This window comes from Pongo pygmaeus, chromosome 4 (genome assembly GCF_028885625.2).
Source record: "Pongo pygmaeus isolate AG05252 chromosome 4, NHGRI_mPonPyg2-v2.0_pri, whole genome shotgun sequence".
Lineage (NCBI taxonomy): Eukaryota > Metazoa > Chordata > Mammalia > Primates > Hominidae > Pongo > Pongo pygmaeus.
In genome coordinates, this window is record NC_072377.2 from 136850877 (window position 1) to 136875758 (window position 24882).

Below are 24882 nucleotides of genomic sequence, written 5' to 3' on the forward strand. Positions count from 1 at the left end.
CCAGCCTGGGACCAGCACTGACAAGCTGAGTGCTCTCCCTGAATGTTTACCAGTGGTCTTACCATTTTCCTATAAAAGAAAATAGCTTTCTTCTGAACATCCCATCCTTGCAGGTGGGGCTTCCCAAAGGGATGCTCATCAGTCTAGTGGTTGGGGTATGGAGGGATGCTTAGAGCTGACATAGACCCTGCTGCCTGCTCAGTATGAGACAAGCTCTCCAGCAACACCTCACTCCTGTTTAGTCTGAATTAAATCTACAGTGTGCAACCTCATTTGGCACTCCATTGACTTTTGAAATGATCAGCTAGTTTTGAGATTATGTGTACCAAAAAAAAAAATCAAAGCAATTCAAAACTAGAGATACCAGTGGCCCTGAGTAAAGTGGGTTAGAAATGGGAGGTAAACCTACATAGAGGCACTGCTGGTGGTTTGGGGGACTTTTTATGTCCCAAGTTTCCTTTAAAAGTCTTGGCAGTAAGTGGCCACAGGTGTGAATGGAGTATGTGTATAGGGGGTGGGGATGGGGTAGGGAAGCAGGCCATAGGTGCAACGTGAGGAAAGCTATGCAATTTCTAGCTGATTAAACATTAAGAATCTGAGGCCAGTGGTCTGTAGAAAAAAAGGTAGGATATTTCTAAGCATAATCTGGTTGGAGAAAGATACTGGCCCAAAGTAGAAGCATCCATCCATGAGGTATATTGTGGCTGTGTAGTAAGATCTCTAATTCTGCACTAGTATAGTAGCCACCAGCCACATGCAGCTATTTAAGTTAAAATTAATTAAAAGTAAATTAAATTAAATTTTCATTTCTTCAATCACACTAGCTCAATAGCTACATGTGGTTAGTGCGTGCTGTCTTAGCACAGATACGGAACATTTCAGAAGTTTCTATTAGACAGCACAGTTCTAATTACTGAAAGTCAGTAACCTAACATTATTGTAGTTCCTATAGGGACCAACTAAAGGCATATTCTGAAAAATGCAAACTAGGCTCATTTTTCAACTCATGTGCTAGTAAGCTGGAGAGGGGACCTGCTGGTTGGTCATTTGTTTTGCTCTGAGCTAATTCCCAGTGTGGATTTGGGGCCAATTAACTATAGAGGACTCTGTGTCTGCTACTTATAATTTGTTTTCTAGGCTAAGTAAGCACAGATGCTCTTCGACTTATAATGGGGTTACATCCCAATAAGCCCATTGTAAATTGAAAATATTCTAGGTCAATACACCCAACCTACTGAGGTAGGAGGCCAGACACAACTCCAGAGGCAGGGCTTGGACACTGGACCAAATTGAGGACCAGCTAAAACAGAGCCAGGGCAGAAGACGCTTTCCACAAGACACGCCCACCCGTGTGCCATGTCAGTTTACTGTTGCCATGACAACACTCAGGCTTTATTGCCCCTTTCCATGGCAATGACCCAATGACCCAAAAATTACTACCCTTTCCCTAGAAATTTCTGCATAAACTGACCTTTCATCTACATGTAATTAAAAGTAGTTATAAATATGAGTGCAAAACTGTCCTGAGCTGCTACTCTCTGCCTGTGGGGCAGCCCTGCTCTGCAGGAGCAGTCACGGAGCTGTAACATTGCCTCTTCAATAAAGCTGTTTTCTTCCACCTCCAGTTTTCCCTTGAATTCTTTCCTGGGCAAAGCCAAGAACCCTCATGGGCTAAACCCCACTCTGGAGCTTGCCTGCCCTGCATCCCTACCAAATATCATAGCTCAGCCTGACCTACCTTAAACATGCTCAGAACACTTACATTAGCCTACAATTGGGCAAAATTTTCTAACACAAGACCTATTTTATAATTAAGTGTTGAATATTTCATGTAATTTATTAAATACTGCACTGAAAGTGAACAACAGAATGGCTGTATGTATGAGTACTCAAAGTAAGGTTTCTACTCAATGCATATCATTTTTCTCCTATAGTAGAAAAATCATAAGTCGAACCGTCATAAGTTAGGGACCATCTGTACTGACAATAGGTAAGGAAAATGAGAGCTGAGAGGAGGATGGCTAAAAGATTTTGAGAAATAAAAATTTAGAAAGAATAGAAGTCCTATTTTTTGCAACTGTGTTTGAGCATCAGCTATAAATGGGAATAGACTATGTAATTTAAAACAATAAGCTTTTAGACATTAATAAAAAGACAAAACATTGGGGCTCATCTCCCAAAAACTGGTTTGGGCACTCGCTGATCTGGGAATCTGTTGAAAGCCATGGGGACCCCACACAGGCGGGTGTCAGTGCCCTCACTTTCTCTTTTGACTAAAGGAAAAGATCAAGAACACAGGTGCCCTGGCCATCCTTTTCCCAATAAACTGTGAACATCACCAGCTGGGACAGCAGCAATTCTCCTTAGGATGGACCCACTGCAAAGACAGTCTCTTCTCTAGGGGAACTTATAGTCTAGTAGCTATGTTTCTTTTATGAGCCACACTACCTATAAGTTTTCGATGAACTTCTCCAGAGCCCTGGCTCAAACATGTCCATAGTTAATGTCACCCCTTATGGTCTGGTCCTGGTCCCAAGCACAACTGATGATCGGTCTTATAATTTGATCAGAAGTTTGAAACTTGAAGGTGCTTTTATTTATTCCTATGCTCCAATAGAAATCTTATGTGGACTCCCTTTAAAAAGACAAACTAGAATTTTACAAAATTAAAACTATTTGGGGGAAACTCAGATTTAATAGTATCCAACCCTGCTGTTGTGAAAAATTATTAAATATTATAGGTTCATTCCTGAATCTCCCCGATGGCTGATATCCCAGAGAAGATTTAGAGAGGCTGAAGATATCATTCAAAAAGCTGCAAAAATGAACAACATAGCTGTACCAGCAGTGATATTTGATTCTGTGGAGGTAAGCATTTGCAGATGTTTCCTCTTGAGATCAGCTATGCATTCTTGATTTTATGGAATTTAACTTAATTCAATATTTGTTAAGTGCCCACTATGTACCAGGCATTGCACTAGGCCTTAGGAACACAATCATGATTAAATTCTAAGATAAAATCCACCTTAAAGGGCTGTTTATAAGAATTAAATGCAACAATATATGTAAACTGCTTAGCAAATAGCAAGCGTTCATTAAATATTAGTTCCCTTTATTTTGCAAGTTTATCATGAACTTTCTATTGGCATTGCTCCAAACCACTGACACAGCTATGTACTGATGATTTTTAAGTGTCCAGATTAAGTGGAAAAATATGTTTCAGGGCTAGTCCACCCTGGGTTCTCCATGTACCCTGAATCTTACCACAGACTGCTGAGGAAGCTATGCAAGTCTTTAGTCTTGCTCTGTGTCACGTCTAGAACCTTAAGGCCTGAAAGCACAGGCTTGAGGATTCACCCTTGAAAGCTGGTGGCCGCAAGGAAAAGCTGATATTCTGTGGAAGCAGCCACACCTCCTGACAGTTCGTGAGGATATGCAGTGTGCCATGCCCTGTGCTGGCTCCTAGAGGAAATAAGAAAAATAAGACATGGCCCCAATTCTAAAGGAACATAGAATGTAACTAAGATGGGCAAGAGGATTAGATAAAAAGATAAAGAATGGCATAAGGGAGGAAATGGTAAGCATCTAAGGAGAGACACTGTATGCTAGCAATACAGAGAAAGAGAGCAGGGTGGCCCACAGCTGGAGGCAGGTCCAAGCCAGGGAGGACAGCAGGACTCACTTAAATGAGTGGAGAGGATGGGGCAGGGACAGCAGGACTCACTTAAATGAGTGGAGAGGATGGGGCAGGGCATTCCTGTCTAGGAGATAGGTAGGAGTCTGCTCAGGACACCTAAAAAAGACTGTGGTGGCTTCAGTAACATTATACATGCCCTGCACCAAAGCATGTAGTGTGGAAAGAAGAACTCTGTAGAGGACGGTGGGCATGCCACTGCTCACCCCGACGGCTTCCCTGATCCCTGGCCTTCAGGACCTTTTCCAGAAGCAGATACTCTGGCTATGGCTAGAGGCTTAGAGTGGCCATGAACTCAAGCTCTCAGAGGGCTGCCAGGACAAAACATCCCTTAATCCTTTGCCCTTCAAATCAAGAAGTCCATTTCAAGTCTCAGTCAATTTAAATGGATAAAACAACAACAACAACAACATTGGGAGTGTCTAACACTTCTGCCCTTCAGGGCTGTGCTAGGTGTTTATTGGTATTTATCAGCTAGGTGGCCTGATTCCTATCTGTGAAACTTACAGTCTAGTTGTAGGGATCTACCTACGTGGATGAAAGCAATCATAAAATAGATATGAGATATATAGTTATGGACAAATAAGAATATAGTTCAGTGTTAAAACACATGGTTCTGGCAGTGCCTATATATATATATATATATATATACACACACACACACACACACACACACATAAATGTGTATATATATGTGTATGTGTGTGTGTATATATATATACACACTTTAAAAAAAAATTTGAGTCTCACTGTGTTGCTCAGGCTGGAGTGCAGTGGTGCAATTACAGCTCAATGTAGCCTTGACCTTCTGGGCTCAAGCAATCCTCCCACCTCAACCTCCCAAGCTGGGACTACAGGCACTTGCCACCAAACCCAGCTAACTTTTTGTATTTTTTTTGTAGAGACAGGGTTTCAGTATGTTGCCCAGGCTGGTCTCAAACTCCTGGGCTCAAGCAATCCTCCCGCCTCAGCCTCCCAAAGTGCTAGGATTACAGATGTGAGCCATCATTCTCAGCCTGACAGTGCCTTCTTTCTTCCTGCCATGATGCACATCTAGCCTGAACTGGACAAACCCATTAAGGGAAAGGGGGCTTGCACTTTCCTGAGGCCTGGTCACCTCCCCTGCTCACCTCCCGTAGGATCCTCTTTAGGAGGATCTGCAGAGCCCTGTGCCAGCAAATGCACCCTATTTAGAATGATATTGAAGAGCCTACCAAATGCCAGGCACTGTGTTCTGCTCATTGCTCATGCATTTTTTTTTTTTTAAAAAAGAAACGAAGGCACGGCGAAGTTAAGTAACTTGCCCAGGATCACACAGATGTTAAACTGGGATTTGTGACCTAGTTCTCCCAGGCACCAAAGTACATGCTCTTAACAACTGTGATTTTTCACTTCATGTTAGAGGCAGTAGCATTAACTTGGACAGGAAAAGATATAGAGTAGAGTATTGTCTTAGCAATCTCAAGCATCCTTGGCTTCAGAAGAAGCACCTTCAACCTGCTCCTGGTACCTGATCCAAAGACATTTTGGTGGCTCCACCCAGGCCAGGGACAACCACTGGATACAAGGATATTCTTGTTCTGAGGTTTCCAATCCTGGCTGCTCATCACAATCACCCAAGTGCTTTAAGAATACAGATTCTCAGGCCTCTGTTTAAAAGAGTCGAAGTAGGCAAGCCCAGGGAGGAACCTGGCAACCTGCATTTGAGAAGGGCCCCATGGAACCACCAAGTGTTAGCACAGGACTGGTCCACAGGTCCTGTCTGTGTGCACCACCCCAGAATCCTCCAAGAGGATGTCTGGTTCCCACTAGTTTATGCAGTGGCTTTGCTTTGTTATAATACCAGGGTTATTCTGCTGGGGGCATGTTCTGGGGCTCTACAATCCAAATAGTGCAGGAGAGAAAAGGCAATGTGGCTGTGAGCTGTTTAAGTGTCTGATCATTCCTAGAAAGAAGGACACTCACATTTGGAGAGCACCTGCTGTGAAGGCAGGCCTGGCACTCCCACTTCTTCATAATAGAAACTCCTCCATCAGTCTCTTACTGCGCATGCACTGTAGGGCCACAAAGTCACAAAGTCCTGGTACTTCATGCCTGAGAGATTCCCCACCTCAGAGCCTAATAACTTTTATGTTAGTTTCAATTCTAATCAGCTTGGTTACCTTGATTCATAACTCATGGCAAGTTAATATCAGCAAATTAAAAGCAAAAGAATAGGCCGGGCGTGGTGGCTCACACCTGTAATCCCAGCACTTTGGGAAGCTGAGGTGGATGGATCACCTGAAGTCAGCAGTTTGAGACCAGCCTGGCCAATATGGCGAAACCCCATCTCTACTAAAAATACAAAAATCAGCCAGGTGTGGTGGCAGGTGCCTGTAATCCCAGCTACTCAGGAGGCTGAGGCAGGAGAATTGCTTGAACCTGGGAGGAGGAGGTTGCAGTGAGCTGAGATCCCGCCACTGTACTCCAGCCTGGGCGACAAGAGTGAAACTCCCTCTCAAAAAACAAACAAGTAAATAAATATAAATAAAAGTAAAAGAGTATAAGCCCATTGATAGCAGTAAGGATTTGTCACTGACCGCTGATGGCCAGCCTCTTTTCCTCAATGATACAGTAATAATAATAATAATAATAGTTTAAATTTATTGGACATTTACCATGGTTCAAGCACTGTGCAAGCTATATATATATATGATCTCATTTAATCTCTCAACTCCCAATTAATACACCCATTTTACAGAGCAGTAAGCTGAAGTTCAGAGAGGATCGTTACTTGCCCAAGGCCGCCAGTAGACTGAACTCTGTTCTGATGCTAAAAGACTACAACGAGAGAAGTGTAAAAAGCAAGGCTGGGTAATCCCAGCACTTTGGGAGGCCAAAGTGGGCAGATTGCTTGAGGCCAGGAGTTTGAGACCAACCTGGCCAACATGGTGAAACCCCGTCTCTACAAAAAATACAAAAATTAGCCAGATGTGGTGGTGCTCGCCTGTAATCCCAGCTACTCAGGAGGCTGAGAGGCAGAAGAATTGCTTGAACCTGGGAGGTGGAGGTTGTAGTAAGCTGAGATCACACCACTGCACTTCAGCCTGGGCCACAGAGCGAGACTCCATCTAAAAAAAAGCAAATAAACAAATAAACAGAGAAGTGTAAAAAGCAGACATGGCCTCAAGGAAGGGACTACATGGCCCTACCCTTCGATAGGCAGTCCTGAGGATCACAGATCATTGTAGTAAATGACATCCATTCTCTCACTGTCAGTCAGAGAAAGGCTATGTTAGCCAACAGGCTTTGTATAATGAGACAGGGAAGGGGGTGTTATATATTTAAAAGGCTTCTGTGTAAAATGGGCTACAAACATTTTAAAGTGTCAGAATAAGTGTCATATATGTAGATGCCCTATTGCCTCCAATCCCCAGACTTCTAAGCATAGTCAAGGTGAAGTGAGAGTTGCATGCATAAGTTTTCCCCATGCATCATAGCCAAAGATACTTCCTTACTACCTCTTAATTTCATGGTTATTTGCATTATTTTGGTTACAGGAGCTAAATCCCCTGAAGCAGCAGAAAGCTTTCATTCTGGACCTGTTCAGGACTCGGAATATTGCCATAATGACCATTATGTCTTTGCTGCTATGGTAAGTAATAAGTGACCTGGAAATGCAGACATCCAGCACATAAGTATGCAACTGATTTTCTTTAACTCAGAGGAACATTATGGCAATGCCTGGGTTTTCCTGAGGAAAAATTAAGATTATAAAATTCTAAATTATTTTGAAATGCCTCTATTCAGTTCATGGGACTAGATATTGAAAAATGTCACTGGGCACAGTGGCTCATGCCTGTAATCCCAGCACTTTGGGAGGCCAAGGTGGGCAGATCACCTGAGGTCAGGAGTTCGAGACAAATCTAGCCAACATGGTGAAACCCCGTCTCTACAAAAAATACAAAAATTACCTGGGCATGGTGGCACATACCTGTAATCCCAGCTACTTGGGAGGCTGAGGCAGGAGAATCACTTGAACCCAGGAGGTGGAGGTTCCAGTGAGCCTAGATCGCACTACTGCACTCCAGCCTGGGCAGCAGAGCAAGACTCCATCTAAAAAAAAAAGTCACAAGGTACAGTATTTAAGTCTGCAGTACTGGGACCCAAAGGGAAAGCATTCCCTTCCCCCTCCTAAAGTTATGGGATTGAGATCATTGATGTCCCTGGGTAACGGTTCTCTCCCCACCAAAAATTATGAGATTAAGACTAAGCATGTCCGTGGTGCCTGAGGCAGAGATGCTAATTCAGCTCCTGCTTCCTGAAGCTGACCTGGCAATTGAACACTGAGGCTAGAATAATCTAGATCCCCATTGCCCGGATTGGAGCCTTGATCAGCTTTTTACATGTGCCAATAGCAAACTAACAAGTGGCTTTCAGGCACAGAAATACTGAATTGGTTTTATAGATTAGATTTAATAATTTATCTGCCAAGAAAAAAGGAAAAGGAAAAAAAATTCCTACTCTATGATGGCAGCACACACATACACACACACACACACACACACACACACACACACACACACGATGATCGTCAGAACTGGTAGATTTAGGCTGCAGCTAATCTAAGTTTACTTTTAAGGGCCATCCTACTTGGCAATTAGAAGAGATCAATGACAGAGCTTATGCCTCTGAATTAAGCAAGTGTGTCCTAGGTACATGGCCTTCTTAGTTCTTACATTTCAGCATATATCCCTGATGCAAATGTTCTTGGGCAGTGGTGCTACTAAGCTAATAAAAAATTAGTCACTAGTTCTATCTAAGCTGCTCCTATTACTAAATGGGAAAATCACTAAGATCCCTTGAGCATAATTATTTGTTTTGTTTATGAATTAGTCCTTGTATTATCTAATCTGGGTCTAGTATATGTAAAAAGATCCACCAGTGTTCCTGAAATCATTTTTCAGATATCCTCTGCTTCTCAGTCATGTTAATAATAAGCAAATTTCTACACAGGGGTGTCTGCATAGTGCAGTTGTAACAAAAACTCAGGTGCAGTCACTCACAGCTTGCAGCGTCCAATTAACAAGAGCAAGGTCTGATGTAAGGAAAGTGACTTTTTATTCCAAAGCTAGCTTAGGGAGAAAGGCATCAGCTTCCTGCCTGAAGGGTACCACTCCTCTTTTTGAAGCAGAAAGCAGGCACTTCTAAAAGGCAGGGGAGGACGCGAGCAGGTGAGGGATCAGAGGGCTAGCTTGCTGCCTTATCTACTGGGCAGTTGAGTTGGCGCCTTCATGGGCAGAAACAGGTTGTATAGGTGGCCAAAAACTCTAGCAGGCATACTTTGGGTTGGAAATTGACTGATATTGCTTGAGGAAATCTGGGGGGGTGAGAGTTCCACTCTGGAGCTTCTAAGCACACAATTAGATGAATTTGCCCTGCATGGAGTGTCCAGTGAAAAGGAGGTTAAAAGGCTATAATTGCACTTCTAAAGAGCTAAGTAGAAAGTGCGGAAAAGGAGGAAAGAGAAAAGAAGAGAGAGAGAAAATAAACTATCTCTTAGAAAAATGGGGGTACTCAGTTACATAGTTATTTTTTCCACAGAGAAGCTTTTTTTTTTTATTTTATTTTTGTTTTTATTTTTGTTTTTGAGATGGAGTTTCACTCTGTCACCCAGGCTGGAGTGCAATGGTGCGATCTCAGCTCACTGCAACCTTCGCCTCCTGGGTTCAAGCAATTCTCCTGTCTCAGCTTCCCAAGTAGCTGGGATTATAGGCACATGCCACCACCATGCCTGGCTAATTTTTGTCTTTTAAGTAAAGACAGAGTTTTACCATGTTGGCCAGGCTGGTCTCAAACTCCTGACCTCAGGTGATTCGCCTGCCTCGGTCTCCCAAAGTGCTGGGATTTCAGGCATGAGCCACCACGCATGGCCCACAGAGAAGCTTCTACATGGAAGTTAACTATAGTGACAGAATATACAGGCTGCAGTCTGTGATACTTTGAAGCATTAGGGGACATTCACTCTTTTCCCTAAAGAGAATCAGAATTTATTCTAAGTGAATCCCACAGTATGACCCTTGTATCTCTTTTTTGTTAAAGAATGAAATCTGGATTTTATGTTCACTGATGTAACTAATATTTTTCCTCAAATAATAGCTCTAAGAGATTAAGGAGGTATAAACTATTCAGGAAATAGGAAAACTTGAAATCAACTAGCTGAGAAAAGTTATTGTTGAATATTGGTATATCTAGACTAGCAATGTCCAATAGAACTTTCTGCAGTGATGGAAATGTTTCATATCTATGTTGTTCAATATAGTAGCCACTAGCTACACGTGGCTATTGAGCACTTGAAGTGTGGCTAGTGTAACTAAGGAACTGAATTTGTAATTTCATCTAATTTTAATTTATTTAAATTTAAGTAGCCAATGAGGGTAGTGGCTACTTATAGAACAGCAAGATATAGAGAATTTCTTGACCATCATACAATTTTAGAGCGATTCACACTATCCCTTTGTCATTTTTACCATTTTCTTTCAGGATGCTGACCTCAGTGGGTTACTTTGCGCTGTCTCTGGATGCTCCTAATTTACATGGAGATGCTTACCTGAACTGTTTCCTCTCTGCCTTGATTGAAATTCCAGCTTACATTACAGCCTGGCTGCTATTGCGAACCCTGCCCAGGCGTTATATCATAGCTGCAGTACTGTTCTGGGGAGGAGGTGTGCTTCTCTTCATTCAACTGGTACCTGTGGGTAAGAAGTTAACCAAGATGAACAGCTTACCAGAAAAGACCCACATATTGACTAGGCTGCTTCTGAGTCACTGCTCCATGTTTATTCAGCTTTTACATCATAAGCCATTCATAAGTCAGTTAGACAGGTGATTGCTCACTACTTATGTTGTTTCCTGTGTTCAAAACAACTACCCCAAACAGAAGAGACAGCCTCAGAGAAGCAGAAAGCACCAAAGAGGAAGAGTAACTCTCCCAGTCATCCCCTTCACAGAAAGACTCACCTAACATCTCCTTTTAACTCATAGTCATGATTCCTAATTTCTGGCTACTCTCAAACCTTTTCCCTGGGTGTATATTCAAGTATTACAGTGAGTAGGACATGTCGGTTCCAGGATACATTCAGTGGTTTTCTGGTCTGAATCTTTAAGTAGTTAAATAGCACACAAAAGGATATATGCTTCCATTTTCCCCTTGTGTCTGATGTTCTCATAATATTAAAATGTCAATAAATTGATAGTAATAGAAATACATATTTCTTAATAATAAGAAACAGGATAGAAAGGATTCATCCTCCTCTTTGAAGATAAAACTTAACTATATTAACATGCTAGTAGCTTACCCATGAAACTGTTGTAACAAACAAAAGAGAAGTGGACAAAGGTTACTGAATGCATTAATGACCTAGAATAACAGTAGAACAAAGTACAAAGCCACCCCTCACATGAGCTCCATCTTTGTCCATGCCCAAACATTAGGACATTTGAAGAGAGAAAATGCTATTTTGGGAATATATTTATGTTAATAAAAGTACTACCACTGAAGCAAAAAGGACAATAAAAACAACTGATATAAGAAAGTATCACTTCTAAAAGCACCCTTGTTTATACTGGGTCTCTTTTCCAGATTATTACTTCTTATCCATTGGTCTGGTCATGCTGGGAAAATTTGGGATCACCTCTGCTTTCTCCATGCTGTATGTCTTCACTGCTGAGCTCTACCCAACCCTGGTCAGGAACATGGCGGTGGGGGTCACATCCATGGCCTCCAGAGTGGGCAGCATCATTGCCCCCTACTTTGTTTACCTCGGTGAGCTGCATCTTGTGCATTTGTTCTTCCTTTAAATTAGTTTTCAATATAAAAGTAAGATTTTCATTGTGAAAATGTCAAATAGCATAGAATGTACTGGAAAAAAGTACAAGTTCACCTCTCCTCTCCCAGGAGGAGCTCTAGAAAGCCAACCACAAACTGGTGAGTAGCGCTACAGACATTTTGTTTTGCACAACATCATATACACATGTATGTATATAATTTTTTAAACACACAAGCAGGCCAGGCATGGTGGCTCATGCCTGTAATCCCAGCACTTTGGGAGGCCAAGGTGGGTGGATCACCTGAGGCCAGGAGTTCAAGACCAGCCTGGCAAGCATGGTGAAACCCCGTCTCTACTAAAAATACAAAAATTAGCCAGGTGTGGTGGCAGGTGCCTGTAATCCCAGCTATTCTGGAGGCTGAGGCAGGAGAATTGCTTGAATCCAGGAGGCAGAGGCTGCAGTGAGCCAAGATTGCACCATTGCACTCCAACCTGGGCAACAAGAGCAAAACTCTGTCTCAAAAATAAATAAAAATAATAAAAAATAAAAAGAATAAACACACAACGTTATATATGTTAAAACTAGTTAAACTTAACATTGTATCAGAATATCCTTCCAAATAGTTACATATTGCTCCTTTACCTTCTTTTTAAATAGGTACCTCCTTTTAAAAATGTATATAAGTACATTTTAAAATAAGTATACATAAGTATAATCTACAGATAGATTCATAGAAGTAAAATTCCTGGAGCAAAGAGTGCCGTTAAAAAATTATATATATATATATATGTGTGTGTGTACATGATGTTGTGCAAAACAAAATGTCTGTAGGGCTACTCACCAAACAGTTCATGTTGGTTTTCTAGGGCTCCTCCTGGGAAAGGAGAGGTGAACTTGTACTTTTTTCCAGTATATTCTATGCTATTTGAAGTTTTCACAATGAAAATCTTACTTTTATACTGAAACACATAATTTATTTAACCAGGCTCCAATGAATGGAGGACATGTAGGTCATTTCCAGGTTTTTGCTATTACAAATAACATTACGATGAACATTCTCCTATGCTCCTACACCCTTTGTGAATTTACTTATGTATATTTGGATTTACAGGTAGATTCATAGAAGTAAAATTCCTGGAGCAAAGAGTGCCGTTAAAAAATTTCATAGATATTCCCAAATTGAACTCTGCATATTATGCCAATTATAATCTAATTATTAATAAGTAAGAGTGGTTTTTTCAATAATCTCACCAACAATAAAGATTACCTAATTTTTTTTTTTTTTTTTTTTTGAGACAGGGTCTCACTCTGGAGTGTAGTGGTGCGATCCTAGATTCCCAGCTCACTGCAGCCTCAATCTCCCAGGCTCAAGAGATCCTCCCACCTCAGACTCCCAACTAGCTGGAACTATAGGCATGCACACCATCAAGCCCAGCTAATTTTTTTTTTTCTGGTAGAGACAGGATTTTGCCAGTTTGCCCAGGCTGGTTTCGAACTCCTGGGCTCAAGTGATCCACCCGCCTCAACCTCCCAAAGTGCTGGGATTACAGGCTTGAGCCACAGCACCTGGCCTACCTAATTTTTTAATTATGTGAAAAATGGATATCATTGTTACTTTCATTCCTATTTATTAATTATGAATGAGGTTGAGCATGTTTTTGTATATTTTTTGGCCATTTTATTTATTTTTCAGTGAACTGACTGCTCATGTTCTTTGCCCTTTTTTTTTTTTTTTTGGAGATGGAGTCTCATTCTGTCACCCAGGCTGGAGTGTAGTGGCGCAATTTTGACTCACTGCAACCTCCACTGCCTGGGTTCAAGCAATTCTTCTGCCTCAACCTCCTGAGTAGCTGGGACTACAGGTGCATGCCACCACGTCTGGCTAATTTTCTTTTTTTTTTTTTGTATTTTTAGTAGAGATGGGGTTTCATCATATTGGTCAGGCTGGTCTCGAACCCCTGACCTCAGGTGATCCACCCACCTTGGCCTCCCAAAGTGCTGGGATTACAGATCATGAGCCACTGTGCCTGGCCTTCTTTGCCCATTCTTTAATGGTGTATATCGGGCGAAATTCAGCCCCGATATTTCACATAGGTTCTTTTCTATTTTCCCTAAGTGTCGCCCAGTCTGAGAAATAAAGGGACAGAGTACAAAAGAGAGAAATTTTAAAGCTGGGTGTCCAGGGGAGACATCACGTATCGGCAGGTTCTGTGATGCCCCCTGAGCCGTAAAACCATCAAGTTTTTATTAGTGATTTCAAAAGGGGAGGGAGTGTACGAATAGGGTGTGGGTCACAGAGATCACGTGCTTCACAAGGTAACAGAATATCACAAGGCAAATGGAGGCAGGGCGAGATCACAGGACCACAGGACCAGGGCAAAAGGGGGAGGGATAGCATTGGGAGATATACCTAATGCTAGATGATGAGTTAGTGGGTGCAGCGCACCAGCATGGCACATGTATACATATGTAACTAACCTGGACATTGTGCACATGTACCCTAAAACTTAAAGTATAATAATAATAAATAAATAAAATAAATAAATAAATAAATAAAATTGCTAATGAAGTTTTGGGCACGCATTGTCATTGGTAACATCTTATCAGGAAACAGGGTTTGAGAGCAGACAACCAGTCTGACCAAAATTTATTAGGCAGGAATTTCCTCGTCCTAACAAGCCTGGGAGCGCTACAGGAGACTGAGGCTTATCTCATCCCTACAGCTGCGACTGTAAAAGACAGCTGCCCCCAAAGCAGCCATTTTAGAGGCCTACCCTCAGGGATGCATTCTTTTTCTCAGGGATGTTCCTTGCTGAGAAAAAGAATTCAGTGATATTTCTCCCATTTGCTTTTGAAAGAAGAGAAATATGGCTCTGTTCTTCCTGGCTCACCGGTGATCAGAGTTTAAGGTTATCTCTCTTGTTCCCTGAACATTGCTGTTATCCTCCTATTCTTTTTTCAAGGTGCCCAGATTTCATATTGTTCAAACACACATGCTCTACAAACAATTTGTGCAGTTAACGCAATCATCACAGAGTCCTGAGGCGACATACATCCTCTTCAGTTTATGAAGATGACGGGATTAAGAGATTAAAGTAAAGACAGGCATAGGAAATCACAAGGGTATTGATTGGGGAAGTGATAAGTGTCCATGAAATCTTCACAATTTATGTTCAGAGATTGCAGTAAAGACAGGCATAAGAAATTATAAAAGTATTAATTTGGGGAACTAATAAATGTCCATGAAATCTTCACAATCCACGTTCTTCTGCCATGGCTTCAGCCAGTCCCTCCGTTCGGGGTCCCTGACTTCCCGCAACAGGTGTATTCATCTTTTTCTTTTTGACTTGTGCAAACTCTTTGCAATGGAAGAAATTAGCCCCTTGTATATATGTTGTAAATATTTTTTCTAGTTTACCATTTGTATTTTCACTTTATGATATCTTTGTAATGAAGACAATTTTAGTTTTTATATACTCAAAGGGTCAATCTGAAATGACACTACAGAGGTATTTCAGCAGCATGTTCAATCTGATGTAGGATCTGACACCCCATGCCTGGTCCTCATTAAGGACTCTACTGGTGAGAAATGCAGACACACCTCATCAATTGGGCAATTGGTTACCTACTGGTACACATGTACACATACACACACACACACACACACACACACACACCTGAAAACATGTATGAATTCTCAGGAAAGGTATAATCCAAATCCTTACAGAGAAAGAGAAACATTTTCCTAACAAACATATTCTGCACAGTTGCCCTGTGCCACACCTGAGATAGCAGATTATACAGTGTGGTGTTATTTTTCCCTTTGTCTTTCCCTGTACTTTCAAACTACGCTCAGACGGTCCAGTGGTCAGACACTGGTACATAAGATAGGGAGTCCAAGAGTCTCCTACTCCACACAGCTACTCCTGTTAGTGACATAGAGGCCTCAGAGAAGCTGCAATAACAGTATTTTCCTTATGTTTTGGGTCAAATGAAATCCATGGGTGTGCTGTTCCTCTGTAAGCTCTGTATGTATACAGGGACAAAGCACGATAAGAATCTGTTATTCTCCTGTGTGAGTAAAGCTTCACAAAGAGATTACATATTAACCCAAGACATGTAAGTGCTGCAAAAAGAAGCCAAATCCAGGCACACAGTGCCTTTATAGAATGTTCCTGATACTTATAATTTACTGATTTAATCTAGAGTGAACATAATACTTAGTTTTTTGTTTGTTTGTTTGTTTTTTTTGAGTCTCATAGCTCTGTGGACCTAACTTTTCACTGCAGCCTACTAGTTTGGGCAAAAGCAGAGTCATGCCAGACTTATCATGGCCAAAACCTATCCCTGAAACATCCTGGTTAACCTCCTTCTCCTTGATGTCCTCCCATCCCCCATTTCCAATTACCTCCACCTTAAGAGGAGAACTCTGGTAGGCAAAGAACTCTACCAAAGGAACATCTGTCACACATGACTGAGTAGTAGCTTAGAGGATTACCAGTTGACAGGAAAGAATGAAAAGCCTTATGATAATGCAAAAGGATTATAGACATGCACAATGTCATCTGCCAAAAAGAAACTGATATTTTGCTTACTTTTTTTTCTCTGAAAATGTTCAGATTTAAATCCATTCTCTTATACTGTTCACCAACTTCACAAAATGATGCTCAAGAGTGCCCAGAGAGTCCTCGTATCTGATTGATGTTCTTATGTCCCGGGCTTTATAGGTGCTTACAACAGAATGCTGCCCTACATCGTCATGGGTAGTCTGACTGTCCTGATTGGAATCCTCACCCTTTTTTTCCCTGAAAGTTTGGGAATGACTCTTCCAGAAACCATAGAGCAGATGCAGAAAGTGAAATGGTAAGTAGAACTTTTAACAAAATGATACCAAAATGCCTTAGGGAGAATAAGCATGGAAGAATAGCTAGGAAGGTTCTGAAAGAGAAGAGTAATAAGTAGAGACTAGCTCTATCAGATAATAAAGCATATTGTTGGCTGGGCACAGTGGCTCACGCCTGTAATCCCAGCACTTTGGGAGGCTGAGGCAGGTGGATCACCTGAGGTCAGGAATTTGAGACCAGCCTGGCCAACATAGTGAAACCCCAGCTTTACTAAAAATACAAAAAATTAGCCGGGTGTGGTGGCAGTCACATGTAATCCCAGCTACTCAGGAGGCTGAGGCAGGAGAACTGCTTGAACCCAGGAGGCAGAGGTTGCAGTGAGCTGAGATCACACCACTGCACTCCAGCCTGGGCAACAAGAGCAAAACTCCGTCTCAAAATAATAATAATAATAATAGGCCAGGCACGGTGGCACATGCCTGTAATCCCAACATTTTGGGAAGTTGAGGCAGGCGGATCACGAGGTCAAGAGATCGAGACCATCCTGGCCAACATGGTGAAACCCTGTCTCTACTAAAAATACAAAAATTAGCTGGGTGTGGTGGCACACACCTGTAGTCCCAGCTACTCAGGAGGCTGAGGAAGGAGAATTGTTTGAACCCAGGAGGCGGAGGTTGCAGTGAGCCAAGATCATGCCACTGCACTCCAGACTGGGCAACAGAGCTAGACTGTCTCAAAAATAATAATAATAATAATAATAGTAATAAAGCATATTGTTGAGCAATAGTAATTAAAACAATGTGATAATGGTATAGGAATAGAAACCAATGGAATAGGATAGAGTTCAGGATAAAACCCAAGAAAATATAAAAATTCAGTATGTAATAAAAAGTAGCAAAGTCAAGAGGGAATAGTGATTCAGTAAAAGGTATTAGAACATTCAGCTAGACATTTTGAATAAATTAAAAAGTTATCTCTTTAAAAAATGCATTGGCTGGGCACGGTGGCTCACACCTATAATCCCAGCACTTAGGGAGATAGAGGGAGGCAGATTGCTTGAGGTCAGGAGTTCGAGAACAGCCTGTCCAACATGGTGAAACCCCATCTCTACTAAAAATACAAAAATTAGCCAGGCATGGTGGCACACCCCTGTAATCCCAGCTCTCGGGAGGCTGAGGCAGGAGAATCGCTTGAACCAGGGTGGTGGATGTTGCAGTGAGCCGGGATCACGCCACTACACTCCAGTCTGGGTGACAGAGCGAGACTCCGTCTCCAAAAAGAAACGCATCAAGATAAAATCCAGACAGTTAAAAAATTTAGGCCTAAAAATGTAAAATCATAAATGTACCAGGAGGAAACAAATATTTTTATAACCTTAGAGAAGATCTTACTGAGCATAACACAAAATCAAAGAACCATAAAGGAACAGATTGATATATCTGATTGTACATTTTTTAAATTATTGGCAAGGCAAAAAGAAACCACCCACAGAGACAAAAGTCAATAAGCCAGGAGAAAATACTTGCTACACAAAACCTACACATAATGCTAATATACTTAATATACAAAAAGCTCAGAGTAACCAGTGAGAAAAAGACAAACAATTCAGTAGGAAAACCAACAAAGGAAAAGAACAGACAGTTTACAGAAGAAGTCACTTCAGTGTCCAATATATACATGAAAAAAGTTATTTGTCCACATTAATAAGAAAATGCAAAAATAAAACAATTCAACATCATTTTTTTGGCTTATGAGATTGTGCAAAGGTTTTTCTTCTTGACGCAAACCAATTCTGACACCTATTGAGTGTCCTATAATTCAGTTCAGTTTTGACAATACCTAAAGTTAGCATCAGACTCCACAGGTGTAAAGACTCAGTCCCACAATACTGCCTTGCTTCACTCACCACTCACAAATGTCAGGTCCCCAGGTTACCCACATTTCTCTCTGACTTTGCTACCAAGTCTGGGGTTCCAACAAATCCCCTCCTTGGGTTTGATTATTTGCTAGAATGACTCACAGCACTCAGAACACTGGCCACTAGCAGTTTCTTACAAGGGATACAAATGAACAGCCAGATGAAGAGGTACATATGGAGAGGTCTGGAAAGGTCCTGAGTCAGAGGTTCTGTCCCTATGGAGTTAAGGTGCACTGCCCTCCTGGCACGTGGATGTGGTCACCAACGCGGAAGCTCTCCAAACCCCATCATTTAGAGGTTTTCATGGAGGTTTAGTCACGTTGGCATGATGGATTATTAAATCTATCCCCAGCCTCTCTCCTCTCCCCAGAGGTTCCAGGCTTCTAATCCAGGCTTGGTCTTCCGGTGACCAGCCCCCACCCTGAAGCTATCTAAGGGCCCTGCCAAGGGTTGCCTCATTAGAACAAAAGAAGCTTTTATCACCCCCTATCACTCCGGAAATTATAAGAGATTTAGGCTCTGCATGTCAGGAGCCAGGGACAAAGACCAATATCTTTTTATGACACCACAGCAAACATTTAAAAGATTTGGCTTTAAATCCCAAATCTACTGCAAAAATTTGGGCATATCACTTAACATTCACTAAGCCTCAGTATTCCCATCTGCTATATGGGATATTTCATACGGCTATTTTGAGGTTATAAAAGATAAAGTTTTCCCAGTGCCTGGCCTTGATAAAGGTAACTCTGCATGTGAATTAATTCTGATCCCTGACAGAACATTTGCAGCAAAAAGTGCCCATTTTTGATAAGTTGTTTTCTTCTAATGATAGAACTACTTCAGTATCAATTTTAATTGCCAAGAATTTCATTCCTCCCTCTCTATCCTTTGCTTGGGAAAACTGTGAAAGAGTTTAAATTCTGGCTTCTATGTTTAATTAAGAAAGTGGCCTCAGATGTTTAAAAGCATAAAATATTAGATCTACACTATGAGGTTCTCATTAGAGTTCAAGTAGTTACTTGTTCATTGATTGGAGAAATATTTTTCAATGTCAGTTTGGAGCATTTTGAGGAGAAAAGTCTTGAATATTTAATTTTCCTTAGCATCTATTTTATTTTCAGGTTCAGATCTGGGAAAAAAACAAGAGACTCAATGGAGACAGAAGAAAATCCCAAGGTTCTAATAACTGCATTCTGAAAAAATATCTACCCCATTTGGTGAAGTGAAAAACAGATAAATAAGACCCTGTGGAGAAATTCGTTGCTCCCACTGAAATGGACTGACTGTAACGATTGACACCAAAATGAACCTTGCTATTAAGAAATGCTCGTCATGCAGTAAACTCTGGATGATTCTTCCAGATAATGTCCTTGCTTTACAAACCAACCATTTCTAGAGAGTCTCCTTACTCATTAATTCAATGAAATGGATTGGTAAGATGTCTTGAAAACATGTTAGTCAAGGACTGGTAAAATACATATAAAGATTAACACTCATTTCCAATCATACAAATACTATCCAAATAAAAATAACATCATTGTATTAACGCAAATATTAGGTGACAACAATGTGTGTGTGTGTGTGTGTGTGTTTGTACATGTGGAAGTGAACCAGCACATTCAAAATTATAGTAGTTTCTGAAGTGAACCAAATGATTATATGAAGTATTCCTATCCAGAAAACCTTCCACACTCCTTTGAGAGGGAGTGATCACTGTTAGAGGAAAAAACAAACCATTTTTTACCCTCTACTGTCACACTCAACCCACAATACTTCTGTGACCAGATGTGGTGGGGGGCTTCTCACACACCAAACAATTCTCCAGCAGATACCAATGGGGTGTTCTCTAACAGAATTAAGCTCTGACCCTATCTGCGGGGAGATAGTGTCAGATCCCACAGGTTGTGTGCTCTGTCCCTCTTCAGATGCCATTCGAACATCCAAGCCACATGCACCTCTGACCTACCAACTACAAACCAGGGTTTCCACAGCCCCCTTCTTGGGTTCAATCAATTTTCTAGAAAGGCTCACCAAATTCAGCTAAACCTTTACATTTGCCAATTTATTATAAAGGATACAGATGAACAGCCAGATGAAGCAGCATGTAGGGCTAGGTCTGGAAAGATTCCAAGTGCAAGAGCTTCTGTCCCAGTGAAACTGGGGTGCAGTGCCCTCCCAGCTTGTGGACGCATTTACTGGAAGCTCCTCAAATCTTGTTGTTCAAGAGTTTTTAGAGAGCTTGATCTCCAGCACCTTCCCCGCCCAGAGGTCAGTGGGTAGAGCTGAAAGTTCCAACCCTCTAATCCTCAAATGACCTGGTCTTTCCAGGGACTAGCCCCATCATAAGAATATCTAGGGCCCCACATTAAGTAACCTCATTAGCATAAACTCAGGAGTTATCGAATCAAAGGGGCTCATTATGACTAATGAGATATTCCTACCACTCAGGAAGTTCTAGAGGTTTGGGGAACTCTATGACAAGAACTGAGACAAAGACCAGGTATCCATATCTCATATTAAACCACAATGGTAGATATTAATTGTATTTTAGCCTGGCTTATCTGGCCAATCTGCCTGCAAGAAGGCAGCAAGTCAGCTCCTAGCTACAGTTTCAGCAGCTACACCTCACAGCCCTTACACGATTAAATGTTCCCCATTTGTTGTGCTCTTGTTGAGCACGTGACTAAACCTCCTATTTCCTAAAAATGGCTTAAGATATATTTTGCTGGTAGATACAAAATCAGAAAAACTGCACAAACCAGTTAGATTGGTAGAGGTAGTTTATGTGCCCCATAGCCAAGAGAGGTGTGCACCAAGGAGGATATCATCAAGTCTGACAATCTGGAAAGCCTTTGAAACTGTTCTTTTCCTAAGCACAGTATTCAGCTGTTTCCTCTTGAACCCATATCTATCAGGTCAACAGCTTTAGCCCATTCTGCATGATATTGGCTGTGGGTTTGTCATAAATAGCTCTTATTATTTTGAGATACATTCTAGCAATACCTAGTTTATTGAGAGTTTTTAGCATGAAGGGCTTTTGAATTTTGTCGAAAGCCTTTTCTGCGTCTATTGAGATAATTAAGTGGTTTTTGTCATTGGTTCTGTTTCTGTGATGGATTATGTTTATTGATTTGCATATGTTGAAACAGCCTTGCATCCCAAGGATGAAGCCCACTTGATCATGGTGGAGAAGCTTTTCGATGTGCTACTGGATTCGGTTTGCCAGTATTTTATTGAGGATTTTTGCGTTGATGTTCGTCAGGGATACTGGTCTAAAATTCTTTTTGTTGTGTCTCTGCCAGGCTTTGGTATCAGGATGATGCTGGCCTCATAAAATGAATTAGGGAGGATTCCCTCTTTTCTATTGCTAGGAATAGTTTCAGAAGGAATGGTACCAGCTCCTCTGTACCTCTGGTAGAATTCGGCTGTGAATCTCTCTGGTCTTGGACTTTTTTTGGTTGGTGGGCTATTAATTACTGCCTCAATTTCAGAGCCTGTTATTGGTCTAATCAGAGATTCAACTTCTTCCTGGTTTAGTCTTGAGAGGCTGTATGTGTCCAGGAATTTATCCATTTCTTCTACATTGTCTAGTTTATTTGTGTAGAGGTGTTTATAGTATTCTCTGATGGTAGTTTGTATTTCTGTGGGACTAGTAGTGATATCCCCTTTATCATTTTTTATACCATCTATCTGATTCTTCTCTCTTTTCTTCTTTATTAGTCTTGCTAACAGTCTATCAATTTTGTTGATCTTTTCAAAAAACGAGCTCCTGGATTCATTGATTTTTTTGAAGAGTTTTTGTGTCTCTATCTCTTTCAGTTCTGCTCTGATCTTCATTATTTCTTGCCTTCTGCTAGCTTTTGAATTTGTTTGCTCTTGCTTCTCTAGTTCTTTTAATTGTGATGTTAGGGTGTCGATTTTGATCTTTCCTGCTTTCTCTTGTGGGCATTTAGTGCTATAAATTTCCCTATATACACTGCTTTAAGTGTGTTCCAGAGATTCTGGTAGGTTGTGTCTTTGCTCTCATTGTTTTCAAAGAACATCTTTATTTCTGCCTTCATTTCGTTATTTACCCAGTGGTCGGTCATTCAGGAGCAGGTTGTTCAGTTTCCATGCAGTTGTGCAGTTTTGAGTGAGTTTCTTAATCCTGAGTTCTAATTTGATTGCACTGTGGTCTGAGACACAGTTTGTTGTGATTTCTGTTCTTTTACATGTGCTAAGGAGTGCTTTACTTCCAACTATGTGGTCAATTTTGGAATAAGTGTGATGTGGTACTGAGGAGAATGTATACTCTGTTCATTTGTGGTGGAGAGGTCTGTAGATGTCTATTAAGTCTGCTTGGTGCAGATCTGGGTTCAAGTCCCGGATATCCTTGTTAACCTTCTGTCTCATTGATCTGTCTAATACTGACAGCGGGGTGTTAAAGTCTCCCATTATTATTGTGTGGGAGTCTAAGTTTCTTTGTAGGTCTCTAAGGACTGGTTTTATGAATCTGGGTGCTCCTGTATTGGGTGCATATATATTTAGGATAGTTAGCTCTTCTTGTTGAATTGATCCCTTTACCATTATGTAATGGCCTTCTTTGTCCCTTTTGATCTTTGTTGGTTTAAAGTCTGTTTTATCAGAGACTAGGATTGCAACCCCTGCTTTATTTTGCTTTCCATTTGCTTGGTAGATCTTCCTCCATCCCTTTATTTTGAGCCTATGTGTGTCTCTGCACATGAGATGGGTCTCCTGAATACAGCACACTGATGGGTCTTGACTCTTTATCCAATTTGCCAGTCTGTGTCTTTTAATTGAGGCATTTAGCCCATTTACATTTAAGGTTAATATTGTTTTGTGTGAATTTGATCCTGTCATTATGATGTTAGCTGGTTATTTTGCTTGTCAGTTCATGCAGTTTCCTCATAGCATCGATGGTCTTTACAATTTGGCATGTTTTTGCAGTGGCTGGTACTGGTTGTTCCTTTCCATGTTTAGTGCTTCCTTCAGGAGCTCTTGTAAGGGAGGCCTGGTGGTGACAAAATCTCTCAGCATTTGCTTGTCTGGAAAGGATTTTATTCTTCACTTGTGAAGCTTAGTTTGGCTTGATATGAAATTCTGGGTTGAAATTCTTTTCTTTAAGAATGTTGAATATTGACCCCCATTCTCTTCTGGCTTGTAGGGTTTCTGCCGAGAGATCTGCTGTTAGTCTGATGCGCTTCCCTTAGTGCATAACCCGACCTTTCTGTCTGGCTGCACTTAACATTTTTTCCTTCATTTCAACCTTGGTGAATCTGCCAATTATGTGTCTTGGGTTTGCTCTTCTCGAGGAGTATCTTTGTGACGTTCTCTGTATATCCTGAATTTGAATTTTGGCCTGCTTTGCTAAGTTGGGGAAGTTCTCCTTGATAATATCCTGAAGAGTGTTTTCCAACTTGGTTCCATTCTTCCTGTCATTTTCAGGTACACCAATCAAATGTAGATTTGGTCTTTTCACATAGTCCCATATTTCTTGGAGGCTTTGTTCATTTCCTTTTACTCTTTTTTCTCTAATCTTCTTGCTTTATTTCATTAATTTGATCTTTAATCACTGATACCCTTTCTTCCACTTGATCGAATCGGCTATTGAAGCTTGTGCATGCGTCACAAAGTTCTCGTGCCATGGTTTTCAGCTCCAACAGGTCATTTAAGCTCTTCTCTACACTGTTTATTCTAGTTAGCCATTCGTCTAATCTTTTTTCAAGGTTTTTAGCTTCCTTGAGATGGGTTAGAACATCCTCCTTTAGCTCGGAGAAGTTTGTTATTACTGATCTTCTGAAGCCTACTTCTGTCAGCTCGTCAAAGTCATTCTCCACCCAGCTTTGTTCCGTTGCTGGCAAGGAGTTGTGATCCTTTGGAGGAGAAGAGGTGCTCTGGTTTTTAGAATTTTCAGCTTTTCTGCTCTGGTTTCTCCCCATCTTTGTGGTTTTATCTACCTTTGGTCTTTGATGTTGGTAACTTACAGATGGGGTTTTGGTGTGGATGTCCTTTTTGTTGATGTTGATGCTATTCCTTTCTGTTTGTTAGTTTTCCTTCTAACAGTGAGGTCCCTCAGCTGCAGGTCTGTTGGAGTTTGCTGGAGGTCTACTCCAGACCTGTTTGCCTGGGTATCACCAGCAGAGGCTGCAGAACAGCAAATATTGCAGAACAGCAAAATTGCTGAGTGATCCTTCCTCTGGAAGCTTCATCCCAGAGGGGCACCTGCCTGTATGAGGTGTCAGTCAGCTACTGGGAGGTGTCTCCCAGTTAGGCTACACGGGGGTCAGGGACCCACTTGAGGAGGCAGTCTGTCTGTTCTCCAAGCTGAAACACCATCCTGGGAGAACCACTGCTCTCTTCAGAGCTGTCGGACAGGGATGTTTAAGTCTGCAGAAGTTTCTGCTGCTTTTTTTCAGCTATGCCCTGCCCCAGAGGTGGAGACTACAGAGGCAGTCAGCCTTGCTGAGCTGTGGTGGGCTCCACCCAGTTCGAGCTTCCACAGCCACTTTGTTTACCTACTCAAGCCTCAGCAATGGCGGATGCCCCTCCCCGTGCCAGGATGCTGCCTCACAGGTCAATCTCAGACTGTTGCACTAGCAGTGAGCAAGGCTCCATGG

General features: G+C 41.5%; 1 protein-coding gene and 1 long non-coding RNA gene across 2 annotated transcripts in view; one reads left to right on the top strand and one right to left on the bottom strand.

The window, feature by feature from the left end:
• The window catches only part of SLC22A4 (solute carrier family 22 member 4), a 50100-nt gene extending 30283 nt beyond the window's left edge, over window positions 1-19817 (top strand). The window contains exons 5-10 of the mRNA XM_054488307.2: window positions 2742-2868; window positions 7234-7328; window positions 10217-10431; window positions 11316-11498; window positions 16231-16366; window positions 19387-19817. Coding sequence (XP_054344282.1) covers window positions 2742-2868; window positions 7234-7328; window positions 10217-10431; window positions 11316-11498; window positions 16231-16366; window positions 19387-19462 — 832 coding nt within the window. The 3' untranslated portion in view covers window positions 19463-19817. The remainder of the gene's footprint in view (window positions 1-2741; window positions 2869-7233; window positions 7329-10216; window positions 10432-11315; window positions 11499-16230; window positions 16367-19386) is intronic.
• The window catches only part of LOC129036753 (uncharacterized), a 58533-nt gene that overhangs the window by 13274 nt on the left and 20377 nt on the right, over window positions 1-24882 (bottom strand). Inside the window, exons 6-7 of the long non-coding RNA XR_008502641.1 lie at window positions 10284-10425; window positions 7668-7789 (exon numbers count right to left, since the gene is read on the bottom strand). This is a non-coding gene — a long non-coding RNA (uncharacterized LOC129036753). The remainder of the gene's footprint in view (window positions 1-7667; window positions 7790-10283; window positions 10426-24882) is intronic.